Source organism: Petromyzon marinus, chromosome 39 (assembly GCF_048934315.1).
Source record: "Petromyzon marinus isolate PM22_M1 ecotype Great Lakes invasive population chromosome 39, UKy_Petmar_22M1.pri1.0, whole genome shotgun sequence".
NCBI lineage: Eukaryota > Metazoa > Chordata > Hyperoartia > Petromyzontiformes > Petromyzontidae > Petromyzon > Petromyzon marinus.
In genome coordinates, this window is record NC_133705.1 from 9,006,127 (window position 1) to 9,028,129 (window position 22,003).

Genomic DNA, 22,003 nt, shown 5'->3' on the forward strand with positions numbered 1-22,003 from the left:
GTGCAAAGTACAGGAAAGGTAAATATCTCACTTAAAAAAAAATACACGAATAAAACTAAACGAATTTTTATCTTACCAGGTAAAGCCCACTGAGCTATTAGCTTCTTTTTCAAAAGCAACCTGGCCGCAAGCAATGGCTCGAGGCTCATCGCGTGGGCATTTATAAGGCAGAAAAAATAAAGTAAACATTTATCTCGACGCACGTTCACGTTACTATGGGAAATGGAACATAACCGGCGGAACCGACATTCTCCTTCGACGCCGCCACAGCGGCGCGCAACCTACCCACGGTGTTCTCGAGGGCCTCCAGGTTGGCCATGCTGACGCGGATGACGCTGGACGCCAGAGAGAGGGCCCCGCCGGGCCCCAGCGCCAGCAGGAAGACGCGCGTATCGCCGGGAGACACGCGCGCGTTGCACACGGGAGCGCCGTCACCGAATCCCTCGACGCTAACGCGCGGACGCTCGGCCCCCGTCACGGAGGCCGGCAGCAGCTCGCGGCCCTTGATGAAGCGCCATACGCGGATCTGGGGGGGGGGGGGGGGGGGCGGGTGGGTGTGGGGGTGATGGGGGGGGGGGGGTCACATGGTCAAGGGTCAAAAGGTGGCTAGCGGTCGTCGTATTCGCCTTTTTCCCCACTGGCACATCTGACCCGAGCTGGCGCAGGGGCGCCGCGGTGGCGAGATGTTGATTACCTCGCTTGATACGCAGGAGTTTGTGGGTTTGATCCCGACGCTGACGCCTGTTTTACATTTGCGGTTTGCATGTCTCTCTCCCCGTGGTACACGTTGATTTTTCTCCGGGTCCTCCGGTTTTTCCGTCCACTTTAAGAATCAGCATGCGTTTAGAGTATTTGGCAGCTATACGTTTCCCACTTGATGAGCCAATTTTGTCGAGCTATCATTTGTGGCCAGGCCGCTTCTGAAAAAGAGCTATAAAATAATTCAGTGGGCCTTACCTGATAAAAATACGAAGAGTTTAGTTGTAGTCTATTCCGTGTGATTTGGCTCAGTGGGAGGTCGCTCCTTCTCATCTGCCCCCTGACAGCCCCGAACTCCCTTCACCCAGCCGTCCGCGCTGTCGACTCCCTGCACCTGTTCAGGTCCACACTCAAGACGTTCCTTTTATTTTTTACTTTTCCTATGATCTACTGTTTGGCTGGTTCTTTGTCTCTCTCGCTCTCTCTATAAAAAAATAAACAGGACCACTGATTCGGACAGCGTCTGGAGCTGTGGTCACAATTAGGCTCTGCAATATACAGTAAATCCAAATTGATATTTTGACATAAATTAATAGCTCGTGGATTTTCCCTTAATCCCAAATTAAGAATCTAAAAGAGTTATATATTGTTATTCTTGGAAATGTGTGTTACCAGTCACGTGTTTAAACCGGACAAATTTGTTCTCTGGTTAATCCACAATCCACGTGATCGCCTCTACAGTACAGTAGTCGCTATATCTTTACAACAGTGGGCGGAGTTTGATTGATGATGGTTGGCGTGGCTCTGCTATCATCCACTTAGTGGGCCAAGTCTCCTGCTGGCTGTGAGCAATAGTGTGATTATCACTAAGCACGCGCATCAATATGGCGATTCTTTACTGCAAATTTTTGCTTTGTTCATTGACAAACTAAATTTTCTTTAACGTAAATATAATTTATACCCATATTTGTGGTTTTTTTTGGCATAGAGATCTGCAGAAAATTTATACTTTTTGGATTATCGGCGAATTTGAATTATCCATGTCCGCCCTCCCCATTATTCGCGCGGATATCACTATGTAGCACAATTTTTGTTCCTGGGTAGTAAGTGTTATTTCGTATTTGCTTATGCCTAAAATGTATAGAAAATGGCTATTATTCCCCACAAACTTTGCTTTTGTGACCAGGACAGTGATATTTTGAAATTTACCTATTTTCAATGATAAAACGGGCGAATTTGTGGCTTTTCGTTCATATAAAGTCAGAAGAAAACATCATATGAATACAAATTTTCATGTATTCATATTAAAGTAATACAAAAATGACTACAAAAGATTTAGACACCAAGGCGCACTACCACAGGCGGGACTGGCCACAGCGGACCGAGTTCTCTGTGGGGAAGAACAACGTCAAGTGGGAGCCACTGGTGGACCCCCAGAAGGTGCTGATGCCATTTTTTGTACTTTTGAGGCATACGCAATTATGAATAACACTTACTACCCAGGAACAAAATTAATGTTACACGGTGTAATAATCTAGAGTCTGCTGTAACTATGAAAATTTCAGGGTTTTCCCCTCGAACGGTTTCATTTTTCCGGCTACACCACCCCACCCAAACATTCTCACTCTGCAACCTGTGTCTCACACCCCCACCGCTCACCCACCCCTCCCCTCCCCACCACGACTTTGGTTTGCCCATCCAAGCACGCAAAAAAGAAACTATCGCTTTGAAAGCAAGTAAATAAATATACAACTACCTCCTGTTGCAACAAGAAGAATGAAAGCACGGCTACCATTGTACAGTTGAGTTTGCCAGAGGGAGCGAACACGATCAATCTCGCAGGAATGTGTGTTTTTTTTGTTACGTGGCTTGCTGTGGAAAGAATCGGCCCCCCCCCCTCCAGAAAAGTTCGCCAAAGAAAGAAATACTCACAAGCGAAAAAAAGTGCCTAGCGAAATCACACGTTCAGTCACGGCGTAAACGTGACCGCGGTGATTTCAAAACCAACATTTGGCTCTTAAAAACGTTTGCTTGGTAAAGGCCGTGAACGACGAGTATAAGCTCAGTGAAAGTGGAGGGAACCGGTTAGTGCGCTGTGAAAGATATTTCCCCGTGTTCGACTCCTGCCCACGGCTAACATCGGTGCCGAGTGACCTTGTGATATTTAAACACTGACACCGATACCGCTAGCCCAGACCTCCACCAACCCCCTTTGACCAGTGCGGTGAAGTATGGTCAAACAAATCCCCGTGAGTGCCATTGCGTGGGGTGGCCTTCATCTATCGGTCGATAAACAAAGAGCGGAACATTACGATTGTGTTATAATTTTTATTAAAGAATCAGCAAACTTTCCCTGCGATGTGGATAACGTAGCACAAGGCTCGTTGCACACGGTACTGATCGCAATTCGAATAATGATAACTAGCCTACAGCCCGTCCAAGGACAGGGGGCATTGCAGTAAATCTGAAATATGAAATCGAAAATGTTTCGCTCGCGATTATTATTGAGGGTGGCGGGGGGGGGATGCTCCATGTGGAGTGACGTCACATGCTCATGATTATTAATGAGGGGTGCTCCATGTGGAGTGACGTCACCCGCTCCTGATTAATTATCAGAGAGGGGGGGGTGCTCCATGCGGAGTGACGTCACCCGCTCATGATTATTAATGATAGCGTTACGGAGTTAAGCGTCACATCAGGGTTCTGGATTTTTATATTATTTAGAAATAATATTAATAATGAGAAAGAAGAAAACTGTATAATACAGTACGTGCTTCCACGGATGCGCTGATTGTGGAAACATTTACGCAGTCATTTCACTCCAAGGAGACCATACACAGGAGTGTGTTCACCTCCACAATGCTGTGAATACTTACAAAAAAAATCTCCCGTCTAGAAATCCAACGGGAGACAACCTTCACGCACTGTACGAATACATTCCTGAGCGTGAGTTATTAAGAGTCTTCATCATGATAACAATGTACACAGCCCATTGTCCGTCCACCGCTGGACAATGAAGGTCTTTGCCACACTGTGTGGGTCGTGGACGTTGATTGGGGGCTAAGGGTGGTTGCAGGGCCGGATCATGGTCCTGTGAGGCCCCTGGTCACGTGTCCTTTGGAGCCCCCCACCACCCCCCTCCCCGCTTTCCTATATTGGTGTCTTTCTTGCATTCCTCCTCGCAAAATCATCCACTAGATCGTCAACATCTCGCTGTCTGACAAGGCTCTGGCTCTATTGACATAAGTGACAATGAGCTGAGACGGATTTGGCAACACGCTACTCCGCAGCTCATTTTTGGACTTCTCCCTCCCCTCAAGTGTCACACCTGGCTCTGAGCTCTCATCTGCAAATGTCTTGCATTTCCTCTTTCGCTGAAGATCGTGCTTATATGACTAAGATACACCTGTCACATTTAAGGCTGCCCTTTCAAAAGCTTAAAACTGGTCTCGCTGTCCCACCGCAAAATTCCTCAACGAAGACAAAAGCTGTGCTGCTACAGAGATGTCAATGTCACTTTTCTGTAGGTGCATGCTTGTAGCATGGAACCGGTCAAGTATGACGTCCCGGAAATGTGCCCTGAACACCATCTCTAAGGTGTCCAATTTAGCACGTAGTCCAGCGGCCTCAAATCGAGTTTCTCTTTTCTCATTATCATCATTGCACACACCACCGAAGGCCTCTCTCATGTGGGTGTAATTTCTCCACAGTGCCTTGGTTGACTCTGCCCAAGCACTCCACCGAGTACTGGACAGCGATTTTAATGTCGGTCTGACGTCTGTGTTCCGAAAGACTTTCCCCCATCTGTGTGTGGATGAACAGCAAAATGTGTACAGTGACTGCAACATGTAAAAAAACTCGTCAGCCTCTGGGCTACTGCCATTTAAGGTGTTAACACCAACTAAGTTTAGTGAGTGTGCTGCGCAAGGCACATACTCTATGAAAAGGTTTTTTTTTGTTTTAGGTGGGCCTATAGACCATTGTATTTTCCTGACATTGTCATATGACTGACCTCTACAGTGGGAGAGGTCCAAGCCAAGGCCCTCCACCATCAAAGTCACACAGTCTACTAAACTTTCGCCAGTGTGGCTCTCAGTTGGCTCAAAGCCCAGGAATCGCTCCACCACATCCCCGCTGCTGTTAACAAACCGGAATATGAACGTCAATTGGTCCACATGTGACAGGTCTGGGGTGGAGTCAACAATTATTGAAAAATATTTGGCATTCCGAATCTCATCTGCTATTGTTTGGCGAGTTTTGTGACCCATTAGCTCAATGAGTTCTTCACGTATTGTCGATGACAAATAGGACAATGTGCCTCTTCCTTCTCCGCCAAACTTTTTAATATGTTCAGCTAAGAATGGGTCAAATTGTGATAGAAATTCTTAGATGCCAAGGAAATTACCGTTATGGGTCGACCCAAACCGTTCACGATCTCCCCTAAACGCGAGTCCTATTTCAACCAAGAACTTGATCACTGCTACAAGTCTTTTCAAAATGTCCCTCCAGTATTTACATTCCCCATAAAGTTGCTGCATGAGATCTGCATATATAACACTCCCCTTTGTCCGCTGGTGTAAGGCAAGCACGCATGATCTGTGCTCTGCACTTTTAAAAGGCTGTTAGAAAATAGCCCTTAGGAGGGATTGTTGAAATAGCCTTTAAAAGACGAACTCCTCTGCCGTGGCAGATCACTGTTACAATTCAGTGGGCTCACATGACATTGACTTCTCCAAGACGGAGGTTCTTTGCAAACCAACTGGCTACCATGAGAGATTCGTTCATGAGGCCATTCACATATACAAGCACAGAGACAATTTCAACCGAGAAGATGGATTCAGGCTTAGTAACCACTGGAAAGATGTGTTAAATCATTTCTGTTCTTAATTAATTGTAATTTTACGATGACCTTCAGACCGCAGCTCTTTTGCCAGCATTGCCTCTTAATACCTCTCACACCACGGTTAATGGTATGGTTTACAACATGGAGTATACTAGGGCTTCGCAGCTGTCTCTCTCCCCCTCCTCTGTTCCGACCATGGACGAACTCGTCCGTCTGAACGGGGCCCGTAGCTATCCGTGGTACGGAAATTTGAGGGTAAGAATCCACCCATTTTTTCGCCATATAGCATTGTGATATATAACGACTTATGGTTGGTAGCTTAGCTGATTGGAGAATATAGAGTTTATTGATAACATGAAGGTAATTTATATTTTAGTTTTTATTGGTTCACTATATAGTACTGTGAATAGCTCAGATGTGTAGGCATTTCTGTGACCAGTCACTAGCAAATCACCCAGTTATTTCAATGCTAAATTCGCCTAGTTATTTCAATGCTAAATTCTCCTGTTTTGATTTGTACTAAGTGCCTCGGTGAATGTGTATGCTCTGACTTCAACGTAACTATTTCTGTAGCAGTTACAAGCGAATGCCTTAATTTAGCTATTTCAATGCTAAATTCTATGCTAATTCCTTTTAACAATGGGTGCCTCTGCGGATGTGTATGCTTTAACTTTTAACATAGCTATTTCTGTGACCAGTCACAAGCTAATCATTCAGCCTTTTCAATGCTAAATTTTATGCTAATTCCTTCATCAAGGCTCTTTGTTCCTCTCACACAGCTTAAAAGCCGTGATCTGAACGTGGCTCTCTCACTCCAGCGCTGTCCTACCAGACAGTCTCGCTCCCTTCACCTGATGAAGGCCGTTTGTGTTGTGGCCGAAACGTCGTGAGAATATTATTGTGTTATTTGATTTTATCAATTTATTATTTTATTCTCATTCTACGTGACTTTACCGAAAGAACCAAAGAAGATGAATCATTGCAGTCACGAAAGCTTTAAATCGAAATTTAAAAAAGGCTGTTGTTTTAGAAAAAGATTTTAAAAAGTCTCTGAATATATTACTGTGGCATACCAAGTGGCTTTGCCTACCAAGAAATGTCCTATATACCTGCCTGACACAGAGAGAATTATGTTGCTTGAATTTCAAAAAAAGAATTTTCACTGGCTGAACAACCAACAAAGGTTTCTGATAAGTCAGTGAAATGACTTGGTGGAGACTATGCACATAGGCCACACCCCATCGATGGGGAGGGGAAAACCGCTCGTAACAGCTGTCGACGATTTGCATGTCAACGTGAGCATTATCTACTTCTGTGGATCTAAAAACAGACGGCCTATGGAAAAAATGAATGGGGGTTTCCTTAATCTTTAAGTATGGAAAAATACTAAACACAAATAAAACTTAAGTTGTTTTTGAATCGTACCGGGTATATGGGGAGCGCCAGTGTAGCCGCGCGGTTAGCGCACCGCGCTACGAACCCGGCTAGTGACCTGAGTTCAATTCCTGCTCGAGGCCACCAACACCGCTGTCGATTAACCGAACGGATCCTGCGGACCTCCCGTCGTGTCGACTTTGCCTCAAATGAGCAGCTGGTGCGATATGTAACATACAAGATAGCCATCGCCACTGAGTAGTAAGACAAAGGCGCTACTCGCGAACAGCGCTTGCCTCCAAAAGATCTGTCAAGGCCGCAACGGGGGATCTTATGTCTTCGCTTAGTAGTAGTTGTAATTCATCGCGGAGGTGAGTGCACATTTAATGCGCGTGTGGTCGGGGTTCTGAAACTCCAAACACGGAGCGTGGGGAGGCTGGTGGCACACGTTGGGATGGGACTACGATTTAAACGACAACAACGACAACAACGAGAAAAAACGCGACATAAAAAAAAGGCGGAGTGATGACCAAACCGAAGTTCACGAACACAGAACCCACGACGTTTTACTTGATCGACAAAACAACAACAAGAAAACCCAGACCAATTTGTGCAATAAGATTAACGGTTTAACCAACAACAGCAAACGTCAAACGTAAACCGCATGGCAACTCAGCTAGCCTGGCTCAAGCGATGGGTGTGAAAGGCGTCAAATTTGACTTGACATATATCCAACCCCTCCCGCCCTCCAGAAAGAAATGTTTAGGATGTTTGCCGCGCTCTGCCACGTTGGCGCTCACCTGTGCACACAAAACCACAGAGAATGCGCGCTCGCACCACGCGTGCAAAGACAAAGATCCCCCGTATAGCCTGAACAGACTGTCAGGGGCAAGTGCTGTTAACGAGGAGCACTTATGAAGGCCGGCAAGGCACACGCGGGCGTGCGTTGCCAGCAGCACACCACACCGGGCTGGCTTAATCTTTCCTCGCGACGATGTTTACACACCACAACCAGATACTCATTTGAGGCTGAGTCAACCTACGGGAGGCCCAGGACTGGTTGAGATAACCGTCACCGGTGTGGGCCGTGAGATGGATTTGAACTCGGGTGAGAGAGGCCGGATTCAGAGCGCACGCGCACGGGCACATACATGCACACACACGGGCACACACGCGCACACACACATGCACACACACATGCACACATGCACACACACATGCACACATGCACACATACGCGCACATACATGCACACACACACATGCACACACACATGCACACATGCACACACACGGTGCACCCGTGTACGCAAGCGAATACCCTAGCCTCGAGCTGGTGCCTGGTAAATGCCACGGCGCACTTTGGCGTACACGCGATGCCCTCGCCACGGTGTGATTATAATCCGTGGCGATTTAATATCTGAAGCGATCCTATTGCGTCCCCCCCCCCATCCCTCCAGTTCAACCCTCATTAACCAACGTGGGGATGTATGGTTAAACAGACCCCACGCGGCCTCGAATGGTCTCGGGAGTGTTTACAAAACTTCCCCCGCCCGGGACGGATTTGGCGACCCAGTTATCAGAGCTTGCCGTCTGCCGGAACGTGGATTTGACTTGGTTTCGAAGTCCCCCATTTCAACTGCCAGTGTCACACCACAACCCGCTGGCCATGGCCATGTAGTCCAGCGGTAGAGCCTCGCGATTGTAGAGAGGATCCCGAGTTCAAAATCCCGGTATGTGGTTCGACTCGACCCATCATCCCTCCAGGGTCAATCAAACCAGTACCACTTGGTAGCAGAGTGTGGTAAGGGGCCATCCATTGAGCAGGTACGCAAAAATCCTGTCAAAACCTGACCCCTGCCCCCCCTCCCTGTACGCACGCGGGCTTTTTACCCCCCCCCCCCACCTGCGCACGTACAGCCTGACGCACCAACCCCCCCCCCCGAATCCGATAGAACGGCTGATATTTAATCCACGCAGAAACGATCGAGGATGAATTATATTAACGTGTTTAAGTAAACAGACAGTCCACCGTCGGACTATCTAACTCATTTGAAGGTCAATGTAGACAAATTATTATCGAGGCTTCACTCCCCCCCCCCCCTTCGTTTCCTATGCGTACATTGTCAGTAGACCCCCCCCCCCCCCATACGCAAGCGTACGCATTTGGGTTAACCCCCCCTCCCCCCTCCATGCGTACTCAATGGATGGCCCCTAAGCGCTATGCCACTGTACAAAGACAAATAACTCACCCCCCTCCGTGTAGCCTTAACGGACTTTTGGAGCAAGTGCTGTTAGCGAGCGGCAATGAAGGCTGTCACGGCACACTAAGGCGTGGGTGGCCAGCACCACGCCCGGCCGCCTTTGTCTCCTGAGTGGCGATGTTTATACGCCGCACCAGGAGGCCAAGGACTGGCTCAGATAGCTGTCGCCGGTGGTGGCCGTGAGCATGATGACAAAGCTCTTTGTAGAGACATCAACAACGGTGGTTGCCCACTGCAAAGTCTCGCCCCTCGCCCACAGGAACGTGGAATTTCCACCACTGCCTCAGTGCTGTTAGCGGGTCACGGGCGTCGCCCCGGGGCTACCCCAGTCGCCCTGACTTGCGTGAGAGGCGAAGGGAGTTTTGTTTCTCTGTCTGTCATCGGCCTCTTTCACCTGCTTAAATGAACGTTCGCCGGGGCTAATTTGCCCGGACGGGCGTGCGAACGCCAAACGGACGATTTCCATTCGGTGAGCTCGTGGGTGGCTGCGATAAGCAACCAGCCGTCGCCTTCTCACGCAGTGCACCTCCGACACCACGGCTGCTGGGTCGCACGTATGTCGAACTACTTTATTAGATCTCTCATGCTCACATCTCCGTTGCATTGCACCTCTCATGCCTTTGGATTGCACCTCTCACGCTCGCAGGCGCTTCGGATTACACCCGTGGGGTTGCACTCCCTCGTCGAGGAGGCCGCTCTTCTCCTTCTTTTCTACAGTGACATGCTAATCTCTCACGTTAACATAATGCCAATCTCTCACATTAACATCATGCTAATCTCTCACATTAACATAGCCACTTTCCTGCCCTTCTTTAGGAGGCCGCTCTTCTATCTTACAGTTACACGCTAATTTCTCACGTTAACATCACGCTAATTTCTCACATTAACATCACTAGCCCCGGCCACTTCTTTATGACCCTTGAGCTAAACCCATTTCAGACCTTTTTAAAACAGTCTGCCTCAGCAGCAGATCATGCTCTCCCACCTGATGATGGACGCTTGTGTTGCGCCCGAAACGTCGTGATTTATTCTATTTTATACCTACGTGACTTTACCGAAAGAACCAAAGAGTATGCTTTCACGCCGCACGCAGCCAACCGCGCTGAAACGGAGGTGCGGGCAGAGGCACCCTTGCAAGTGTAAAGCATTGTTATTATTATTGCTGCTGCTGCTGCCTTGGAACTGCGCGCAAATTATTAAGGCCTTGGCTGAATTTAAACGAAGGGAAATTCGGGGTTCATCCCGCTGGAGGTTTTGTCAAAGTCATCCTCGCAGCGGCAGCGGCTTTTGGCTCGGCCATCGAACAAAGACGGTGGCCACCACATAGCGCGGCGCTTTCAGACGCGGTTCTGTGGCCGTCTGGAACGCTCTTCCTTCCGAAATAAGGAAGCCACTGGAGCTATGCACTTTTAAATAATCTAGATTTAAAACTCATCTTCTTAAGAACTACAGTACTTTTTTTGTGTTTAGTTTGTTGTCCTTCCCCCGTACCTCCCATTAGCACGGTTGGCTACGTACGGTGCAAAAGAAGTTCAACGTACATACATATATACACACACACACACATGTACAACCAATACTAGAGAGTTAACTAAAACAACTCAAATGTGAAAACAGCGGTGTGGTTATTGAGTGTGCAGGCTGTGCAACTGCACCAGGGACACAGAGGCCCTGAGAGACCCAACGGGCTTATGGAAGGTCCGGGAGTTGAACTTTGACCTCCGTGCTTGGGAGGTGCGCTGCTCTCCGCGAGCGCACTGCGTCGCGGGCAACGCGGCAGGGCACGCCGTGAGAAATTAAAGCGGAAGAGTTTGTTGTAGAGGAGGAGAGACGCACGGATCTGGTACTCGGGGGGGGGGGGAGGGGAGTGGTGGGGTTGGTGGAATGCGTACGTGAAACGAGGCCTGCAAGGGGCAGGGCTGAGATTCCACTTGAGGGATTGTCCTCGTGGCCAGGGGCCAAGTGCGAGTGACTGCACTCATCCGAACCAATTACGCTCAGCGTCCTCTCACGCAGTCGAGCGGGTTACGCGTGGAGATACATCTCGACTTGAAGCTTTCGTGACTGCAGGAATTCATATTCTTTGGCTCTTTCGGTAAAGTCACGTAGGTAAGTGAAAAATTTTATTAAAAAAAAAATAAACGAAAAACCATTACGTTCCGATCACAACACAAAACGATCGCTTGTGTTGTGATCGAAATGTCGTTGTTTTGTGTTATTTTATTATTATTAATTTTGAACCTATCTACGTGACTTTTCCGAAAGACCCACAGAATATGAGATTCATCCTCTCCTGTGACCGACGGTGCCTTATTTAAACCGGGGCGAGATGCCGTAGAGCTGAATGATGTAAAACGTACAGCCCTTGATCGATCAGCTGCTGGATGACGGCGTTCCCGATTCTGCTCAGTCACGGCGGCCGTCTGGAATGCTCTAGCTTCCGAAATTAGCAATCCACTGGAGCTATGCACTTTTTAAACTAGATTGAAGAGTCGTTTCTTTAGAACTGCTGTTTTGTGCTCAGTTTGTTGTCCTACCCCCCTCCCGCACCTCCGGTTAGCACGGTTGACTACTTACGGTGCTAGAGAAGTTCAACATACATACAACATACAAACAACATACATACATGCATGGGGGCTGTCTGTCCGTGCTTGACCGCGCTAGTCAGTGCCAGGATTGCAATCGGGGCACCCAGGACTGATTTGGATGTCGGTCACCGATGTTTCGCCGGGGCTGGGAATTTGCCTCCCGGGGTTCAAATCGCAATGTGCCGACCATTGGCGCCACCACTCCGTTTCCATGCGCACACAACGGGACGCTTCTATTCGTCGGCGACTGTTCACGGTGATGGCGCTCAACTGTTCTCTGCTGGAGAACTTGCACAAAAGACAAGATGAATGATCTGCACCATGTCTGATGGATTTGGATTTTAAAGTATGCAGCAGCGGGCTAATTAAAGGTAGTGCTTTACAGTAGCCCGTACACAAGGGGACGAGTGGACAAAAAAAGGCAAAGATCCCCCGTTAAGCCTTTAGCAGGCTGCTGGGGCAAGTGCTGTTGGTGAGCAGCTATGCCTTTGTCTCTTGATTTCTGATGTCTTTTTTCACACACTTTCACCAGGTACAGTTCGTCATCTAAGGCTGAGTCGACCTAGTGGGGTTAGTGGGGAGGTGGGGGGGGGGGGGAGACCCAGGACCAGTGTAGACATAATCATCACCGACGTTGGCCGTGAGCGGGAATCGAACTCGGGTGGCCAGGTTCGTAGCGCGGTGCAGTCCTAACCACGACACTACCGCTCCCCAATGAAGGGCAGAACACACACACGCACATGCGTGCCCCGCCTTGCGGCCCATGTAATCACGGTGATGTATGGCCCGACACTGGCGCTGTGAGTGATCCCACAGGGACAGCTTAAAGCAAACGTCAACTTTATATCCACGTCGTAGCGAGTCGACCGATTGGAGTCTCCTGCCCCTCCACCCCTTCACGACACCTCGATTCCACAATCGAGGTGTCGTGATTCCGCTCGACGATGGATGCGGGTTTCATTTTCAACGGCGCGGTGGTGAACGGTGCCGGTTCGGTCACCGGTGGCCAGGGGAATTGTTGCGCCTCTCCACCTCCTACCAGACTTAGCAACTTGCCGTAAACTCGTCTACCTTTACAAATAATAATTCTTCTTTTTTTAAAAGTACATTCTCACTGATTTATCATACAAAAAAGAACCTTCTTTAAAAAGTATTTCTTATTATTTTTGTACTTGGGGCAAGTGCCGTGGGTTAGCACCGATTCAGCCTGGCACAGCAAGCAAGAAGGGGTGGATGGCCAGCACCTACGATTCGCACGGCTGGCTACGTACGGTGCGAAAGAAGTTCAGCACACATACACACACACACTTGGTTAGCCAGGAAAAAAGTCTCACTGACTTGTGAGTCTCATGATCTTTTTTTTCAGGAGGGTCCTGCCCGTGGCTTCCACGGTAGCGGGCAACTGTTGTCGCGACACCAGCACGGGACATCTCGCCACGGTGGCGAGGAGATGTTGACTACCTCGCCTGGTATCCAGGAGGTCGTGGGTTCGATCTCGACCCTGACGATGCCTGCTGCCGTATATTTGGAGTTTGCGTGTCTCTCTCTCTCATCATCATCACGGTGGCGAGGAGATGTTAACAACCTCGCCTGGTATACAGGAGGTTGTGGGTTCGATCCCAACCTTGACACCTGCTGCTGTATATTTGGAGTTTCTCTCTCCGCATGGTCGCGTGGATTTTTCTCTCTGTCTTCCGGTTAAATTTTCCCCTCCACATTTAGAAACCTTGCGTTTAGAGCAGTGGTTCTTAACCTTTACCCCTTTAGTTCTGAATCGTGTAAAAAAATGTACAATGCTAATAAATACATGAGGGTTTGATGAAACAAAGTGTTGTCACTTTCGTGGCCATGCTTAATTTGCATTGCGATTATGTACCTTCGAAAAGAGATCTGTCCGTGTCTCGCACCCCTGTGTATGTATTCGATTGATTATCGAGAGGCAGGGTGGGTGGGGGTCTGTGTGACCATACATCCCCACGCTGATTAGTGAGGGTTGAACTGGAAGGGGGGGGGGGCGCGCGGTGTGGGTGCAATAGAATCGGTTCAGATATCAATTCGCCATCGACGACTGTCAGCCGTGACTGGGAATCGAACTCGGGGGGGCGAGGTTCACGGCGCAGCTGGGTCACCGGGACGCAAATCCTTCGCCCCGGCGAGCGGCAAAAAACGAATCGCGACCCTTATCCTGGGCCTAATAAAAGTGGCCCAAACTCCGACCAACACGCGTCGGGGCCCTGTTGCTGTTTGTCGAGCAAGAACCCTAACACACGCACGGTGGCGGGGCGTGGCATACGCGAGCCAAGGCAACGCTTGAGGGCTCCAAGTGGTTCAGGGGGGGGCCTTAGATTCGTGAGAGCACGGACGCCACAGATCCCAATAGAAGCCACAGCTGGGCCCGCTCACCCTGGAGCCAAAGGCGGCGGTGGACGTGTGTGTATGTGTGTGGGGAGACGCGTGTCCAGGTGTGTGTCGACTCGGCCTCAACTGAGTACCTGGCGCGGTGTGTAAACAAACGCCGCTGGGGAGACAAAGGCGACCGGGCGTGGTCCTGGCCACCCACTCCCTCGTGTGCTGTGCCGGCCTTCATAGGTACTGCTGCTCGCTAACAGCACTTGCCCCAACAGTCTGTTAAGGCTATAAATGGGATTTTTTTATATATATAGCAGGGGTGGGGAACGTCCAGCCCGCGGGCCGTATAAGGCCCGGGGAATCATTTGGTGTGGCCCTGCCAAGGTAATCGCAGGCGGGACTCGAAATTAAATAAATCTAGGAGCAAAGCTGGAAAAGCAGCTGCGAGTAGCAACGTCGTCAATTCCGGCTAACATCATCACACGCCTCACCAAAGAGAAGCAGTTCAAGCCATCACATTATGGGGTGAGTTAATTAAATGTGTGACCAAATATAACGGTCTAATTTTAAGTTGATAATGTTGTATGGCCCGCGAATGATGTTATAAATATCCAAATGGCCCTTGGCAGAAAAATAAAGTTCCCCACCCCTGGTGTATAGGTACACATTCGTGTGTTTGTGTATTTTTTTTGTCTACAGTTTATGATCGACAGGCCCAAAGGGCTTAAACGTTATACGTTCAGCAATGAGCAGCACTCTATAAGTGAAAATATACCTTGACTTGAGCAGGGTTATAGGAGCTTGCGGAAAAGAGGCGGGGGAAGGGGGGAATTGCAAAGTGGAGCAGTGAGAAGGGAGCAGCAGCAGAGAGAGAGAGAGAGAAACGTTGTGACCTGCAGTGTGGTGGTTGGACACAGTGTGGTGAGCTGGTGAGTGAGTGGGTAGGAGAGTGGGTGAATGAGTGAGTGGGTCAGTGAACGAGTAAGTCAACGGGTGAACGAGCGAGTGGGTGGGCGAGTGAGCGAATGATCGGGTTAGTGAGTTGTGAGTTGTCCTGCGGTGTGGTGAGTGGATGAGTGAGCGAGCGAGCGAGTGGGTGGGGCAGTGAATGAGTGAGTGAACGGTTGAGTGAGCGAACGAGTGAGTGGGTGAGTGAGAGAATTAGTGGGCGAATGATCGGGTTAGTGAGTTGTAAGTTGTCCTGCGGTGTGGTGAGTAGATGAGTGAATGAGCGAGTGAGTCGGTGACTGAGTTGTGCGTTGTCCTGCGGTGTGGTGAATGGATGAGTGAGTGAGCTGTTGTGGCCAGCGGTGTGGTGGTTGAACCCGGTGGGCGAGATGAGACAGTCGGTCTGGTGGACACAGAGTCATCAACGCAGGTGAATCGAGGAATGAAAGAGTGAAGTTCACGGGAATAGTAAATCGCGGAAGTGGCGACGGACGAGTGACAGGGAGGTGGCCGATTGCCGGTGAGCGAGTGAGTGACTGGAGTGAGATTAGGGTGTCTGGGTGTGTGTACACAACAGAGGGTTTACCCCATGCGGACGTTCATGGTGAACACCTCATTTGAGACCCCAAACATCGCAACCCTCCCAGCTTGAACGTTCCTCATCCCTCTCCTCGAAGGCACCGGTGGTGTGACCATAAACCGCATGACAACATCAACAGCAGGCCGACGGTGCACCCCATCTCCTTCGTGAATGGAAAATTAAAGACTCAATATTCATGACACTTTCATTTTAGGTAGCGCCATTCGCGCTAATAGCACCCTTATAACGCCATACGTTAATTTCACATAAGGACCAACATCCCATGTACAGCCACGACCAAGCAAATTTAAACCCTGCGACGAACAGACAGCAGCGCGATTTTGGGCCGTGCAACGCACCCTATGGACCCGTATATTAAACACATAGAGACAACATAGAGATGCATAGAGATACATAGAGACCTTATCGTAAACTGACTGTGGCCTGCACTCCTTCGGTGGAAGAGGAGGAACAGCGACACGACACGAACTTTCTCTCTGCTGAAGCCCTCTCGTCGTGGCTAGCAGCAGCGCCTCGACATTGGCATTCGGCCCCTGAACGTATCGCCATCCGCAAGAAGATAGAGATACACAGAGATACATAGAGACCCATAGATATAAATAGAGACCCAGAGATATATAGAGACCCGTAGAGAATTTTGACTTAAAACTTTCGTGACTGCAGGAATTCATACTCTTTGGTTCTATCGGTAAAGTCACGCAGATAGAAAAAATAATAAAAATAAAAACCACGACGTTTCGATCGCAACATCATCCTGATGACGACCGCTTGTGTTGCCATCGAAACGACGTTGTTTTTATTTTTATTATAACTTTTTCTCTATCTAAGTAACTTTACCGAAAGAACAAAAGAATATGGAGACCCATAGAGACTCAATGAGACGCATAGAGAGATACATTAAAGACAAGCCACAGCAGAGTGATTGTGGGCCATGCAATTCGAGCTATGAACCCGCACAGTAAACCCATAGAGACACATAGAGATACAGAGACTCACAGAGATACGTAGCGATTCACAGAGACCCATGAGAGATACATTAAAGACAAACCACAGCAGTGTGATTGTGGGCCATGCAACTCGAGCTATGGACCCGCACAGTAAACCCATAGAGACACATAGAGATACAGAGACTCACAGAGATACGTAGCGATTCACAGAGACCCATGTGAGATACATTAAAGACAAGCCACAGCAGTGTAATTGTGGGCCATGCAACCCGAGCTATGGACCCGCACAGTAAACCCATAGAGACACATAGAGATGCATAGACTCATAGAGACGCGGAGAAAGATACACACATATATAGAAACACATAGAGATACAGAGACTCACAGAGATACGTAGAGATTCACAGAGACCCATGTGAGATACATTAAAGACAAGCCACAGCAGTGCGACTGTGGGCCATGCAACCCGAGCTCAGCAGGACCCACACAGTAAACCCATTTTGATCTGCGCTCCTTCAACGGAGGAGGAGGAACAGCGACACGACACGAACTCTCTCTCTCTCTCTGCTGAAGCTCTCTCGTCGCTGAACGTATTGCCACTGCCATCATGCGCAATAACTAAAAAAAAGACTGAACTCTTTTTTTTTATTTCACCAGGTAAGGTCCCACTGAGCTGTTGTGTAACTCTTGTTCAGAAGCGACCTGGCAATCACAAATGATAGCTCAACCAAGTGGCTTATCATCGTCGCGTGGAAATGTTTAACAGCCAAGTACTCTGAAAGACACACGTTGATTCTAAGTGCGGAGGGAAAAAAACCGCAGGATGCGGAGAAAAATCCACGCGACCACGGGGAGAGGGAAGGACATGAAGACTCCAAATATACAGCAGGCGTCAGGGTCGGGATCAAAACTCCTGTATACCAGGCGAGGTAGTTAACATCTCGCCACCGATGCGTCTCATCCTGCAGGCAAGTCAAGGAATGGAACGCGTCCAAGAGGATGCCTACGTGCTGCAGCTGGATGGATTGTTACATCGCAAGATCGTGAGAAGTAGCCCCAAGGCTTTGGGGAGGCCCTTCATCCACAAATGGTTTTAACAAGGCTGATGATGACGATGATTACGCCGATGAAGTTCAAATTGGGTGAGGATGGGTATGGAGATTTTTTTTTAAAACTACATCTTTTACGCGTTGGCTCATCTGCTGTGAGCTTGTAGCTTTTTTTTGGTCTCATCTCCCAGGAGTGCGTCAGGGTCGTGATCAAAACTCCTGCATACCAGGCGAGGTAGTTAACATCTCGCCACCGTGCCGCCCTCTGATGAGACCGGACTCCACGACAACCACCACCAACCACACTCCCAAAACTGACACCACGCACAGACCCTCCTCCTCTTCCTCCTCCTCGTCTCTCTCTTTCCCTCTCTCAGGCGCGCGACCGGGATCCGCTCGCTCACCCTGCAGCCAAAGGTTCGCTGCGCCGGCCTCTCGTTGAAGAAGTCCTCCACCGTGCCCGTGAGCACCACGGTGGCCGTGCGTTGTCTCCGCTGCAGGGTGCCCTCGTAGCACGGCTGCTGTTGCTGCTGCTGCTGCTCAGCCGAGGACATCGTCAGCAGGAGCAACGGGAGCAGCAACAACGGCAGCTGCTGCAGCGCAGGCGGTGACGCTGCGGGCATGGTTGAGCGGTCGTTTTGCAGGAGATGGGAGACTCGGCGACTCCTAATAAAGACACAGACAAAGGTCGCCCGTATAGATTTGAGCAGGACTGCTGTTGGTGGGGCAAGTGCTGTTCGCGAGTGGCACCATAATGAAGGCCGGCATGGTGGTCAACACCACGTCCGGCCGCCTTTGTTTCCCCAGTGGCCATGTTTACACATCGTCACCAGGTACTCATTGAGCGGTTCAAACAATCATTGCTGGTGCCGAACTCGTGTGGCCGGGTTCGTAGCGCAGTGCGCTACCGCTCCCCATACACACAATCATATACATACTTACACAACATACACACCTATATTCAATCATCCCCTGCAAAGCCACCGTTGACTGTTGGGGCAAGTGCATTCAGAGAACACACGCCTCGACACATACCGATACACAAAGACAAAGTTACCCCGTGTAGCCTTAACAGACTGTTGGAGCAAGTGCTGTTAGCCAGCACCTATGAAGGCCGGCATGGCACACGAGGGGGTGGGTGGCCAACACCACGCCCGGCCGCCTTTGCCTCCTTAGTGGCGATGTTTACCGATAATTATCGTCACTGGTGTTTGCCGTGAGTGGGATTCGAACCTGGGTCACCAGGTTCGTAGAGCAGCGCGCTAACCGCTACACAAACGCTCCCCACAGATAATAGTAACAGATAATAGTACACACACACACCTACATACCTGTGCGCGCACGTTGCGTTGAGCAGTTCCGCCCGTTCCTTCTCCCTCGCTTCTCTCCGCTTCGCCTCTCTTGCCCCTCTCCTGCTCAGCTGTGCGCGCGCGCCCGGTCTACCTGTCCGCGTCTGGTCTACCTGTCCGCGTCTGGTCTACCTGTCCGCGTCTGGTCTACCTGTCCGCGTCTGGTCTACCTGTCCGCGTCTGGTCTACCTGTCCGCGTCTGGTCTACCTGTCCGCCTGGTCTACCCTGCGTACCTACAGCCTTCTGGCACCACCCCCCTCCGAGACACGCGTCACTGTCGCCCCCCCTCCCCCCCACACACCGCTCACACCTTGCCTCCCTACCGACTACTCCTAGCGGCAGGCGTCTGCCTCCCCACCCACCCTTACCCACTCAGCGACTCGCCAGCAAAACCAACTCCCAACGTCAGTCTAAGCAAGACCCCCCCCCCCTCCACCTCCCTCCCCCTCCCCCCCTGGCTGTCAATCAAGCCGCTAGCAGAGTGAAAGTCTCCCTCCCTCTCCAAAGACGTGGGTCACTGCGGTTTGGCGAGGGTTCGGTGGTGAAGGTTTTGTGGGTTGGGGGGGAGAGAAATCCCAGGGACCTTACCCGCTGCAGATCTCACCGATGTTGGAGGCGCGTCCGGGCACAATCGAACAGATTCAGCGGATCGGCAGCACAACGCCAACTGCGCTACCCGCGACACCACTCGCGATCCACGCTTCGCCCGTGACCGGGTCGAAACGTTGTCCGAGAGTCCGTTGCGTTCTGTTGCGCGATGACGCTCGCGTAATGTCAACGAATTCAAGCGAAGGGAATCCTGCGTTGTATCTGATCCCTGGTGTTAGAAATAAAACAAAACCAAGCAAAACAAAGCCACCCTTCGTCCGTGCACCGCGAGAACTGCGCTCTGGATCCAGCCGCATCAGCCCCCTCGCTTATATATGCAGCTGCCATCTCGTATCGCGGGCTGGATTGCAAATGAGAGAGGGGGGGGGGACCCTCCAATTTAATCAGCTGAGCGGTTCTGTCTCCCTGCGACTGTGTGTTTGTCTCCTCGTGTGTCCGGGTGGCTGGCTGGCTGGGTGGCTGGCTGGCTGGCTTGCCTCGCCCAACTCCATCCCAGGCCTAACTTACTTACAGTGAGGGAAAAAAGTATTTGATCCCCTGCTGATTTTGTACGTTTGCCCACTGACAACGAAATGATCAGTCTATAATTTTAATGGTAGGTTTATTTGAACAGTGAGAGACAGAATGACAACAACAAAATATCCAGAAAATCGCATGTCAAAAACGTAAAAAAATTATTTGCATTTTAATGAGGGAAATAAGTATTTGACCCCTCTGCACAATATGACTTAGTACTTGGTGGCAAAACCCTTGTTGGCAATCACAGAGGTCAGACGTTTCTTGTAGTTGGCCACCAGGTTTGCACACATTTCAGGAGGGATTTTATCCCACTTCTCTTTGCAGATCTTCTCCAAGTCATTAAGGTTTCGAGGCTGACGTTTGGCAACTCGAACATTCAGCCCCCTCCACAGATTTTCTATGGGATTAAGGTCTGGAGACTGGCTAGGCCACTCCAGGACCTTAATGTGCTTCTTCTTGAGCCACTCCTTTGTTGCCTTGGCCGTGTGTTTTGGGTTATTGTCATGCTGGAATACCCATCCACGACCCATTTTCAATGGCCTGGCTGAGGGAAGGAGGTTCTCACCCAAGATTTGACGGTACATGGCCCCGTCCATCGTCCCTTTGATGCGGTGAAGTTGTCCTGTCCCCTTCGCAGAAAAACACCCCCAAAGCATAATGTTTCCACCTCCATGTTTGACGGTGGGGATGGTGTTCTTGGGGTCATAGGCAGCAGTCCTCCTCCTCCAAACACGGCAAGTTGAGTTGATGCCAAAGAGCTCCATTTTGGTCTCATCTGACCACAACACTTTCATCCAGTTGTCCTCTGAATCATTCAGATGTTCATTGGCAAACTTCAGACGGGCATGTATATGTGCTTTCTTGAGCAGGGGGACCTTGCGGGCGCTGCAGGATTTCAGTCCTTCACGGCGTAGTGTGTTACCAATTGTTTTCTTGTTGACTATGGTCCCAGTTGCCTTGAGATAATTGGCAAGATCCTCCAGTGTAGTTCTGGGCGGATTCCTCACCATTCTCATGATCATTGCAACTCCACGAGGTGAGATCTTGCATGGAGCCCCAGGCCGAGGGAGATTGACAGTTCTTTTGTGTTTCTTCCATTTGCGAATAATCGCACCAACTGTTGTCACCTTCTCACCAAGCTGCTTGGCAATGGTCTTGTAGCCCATTCCAGCCTTGTGTAGGTCTACAATCTTGTCCCTGACATCCTTGGAGAGCTCTTTGGTCTTGGCCATGGTGGAGAGTTTGGAATCTGATTGATTGATTGCTTCTGTGGACAGGTGCCTTTTATACAGGTAACAAGCTGAGATTAGGAGCACTCCCTTCAAGAGTGTGCTCCTAATCTCAGCTCGTTACCTGTATATAAGACACCTGGGAGCCAGAAATCTTTATGATTGAGAGGCGATCAAATACTTATTTCCATCATTAAAATGCAAATCAATTTATAACATTTTTGACATGCGTTTTTCTGGATTTTTGTTGTTGTTATTCTGTCTCTCACTGTTCAAATAAACCTACAATTAAAATTATAGACTGATCATTTCTTTGTCAGTGGGCAAACGTACAAAATCAGCAGGGGATCAAATACTTTTTTTCCCTCACTGTAAGTCAACTATGCCCAGTGTTGTTTGTTAAGTTTCGCCGGGTTTTTGTTCTTATTCTTCTTCCCATCATTATCATAATGCAGGGTGCTTCAAAGCAAAATGTGAACACTTCTGAGAATTTGCAATAAATGTTGCTGCTTCCGGGCTCTGGAGATCACCTGGAGAAGATTCCAGGCCACGCGTTGACAACGATGCCGAACAAGTGGGGACTCTTTGACCTTTTGAAGCTGTTAACATTACATTTTGTTAGCATGTTACAGTGT

General features: G+C 49.5%; 1 protein-coding gene across 8 annotated transcripts in view; it reads right to left on the minus strand.

Moving 5' to 3' along the window:
* Positions 1-19,994, minus strand: part of LOC116950497 (agrin-like) — a 111,688-nt gene extending 91,694 nt beyond the window's left edge. For 4 of the 8 annotated variants that reach the window (XM_032968297.2, XM_032968299.2, XM_032968298.2 and 1 more), the window contains exons 1-3: positions 19,600-19,984; positions 18,066-18,327; positions 286-526 (exon numbers count right to left, since the gene is read on the minus strand). In XM_032968297.2, the coding sequence (XP_032824188.2) occupies positions 286-526; positions 18,066-18,284 (460 nt within the window). In that variant the 5' untranslated portion in view covers positions 18,285-18,327; positions 19,600-19,984. Of the gene's footprint in view, positions 1-285; positions 527-18,065; positions 18,328-18,992; positions 19,295-19,599 lie in introns of those variants that run through there. The other 4 variants (XR_004404035.2, XR_012946400.1, XM_032968296.2 and 1 more) reach the window with 4 other exon arrangements.
* Between the last annotated feature and the right edge of the window lie 2,009 nt (positions 19,995-22,003).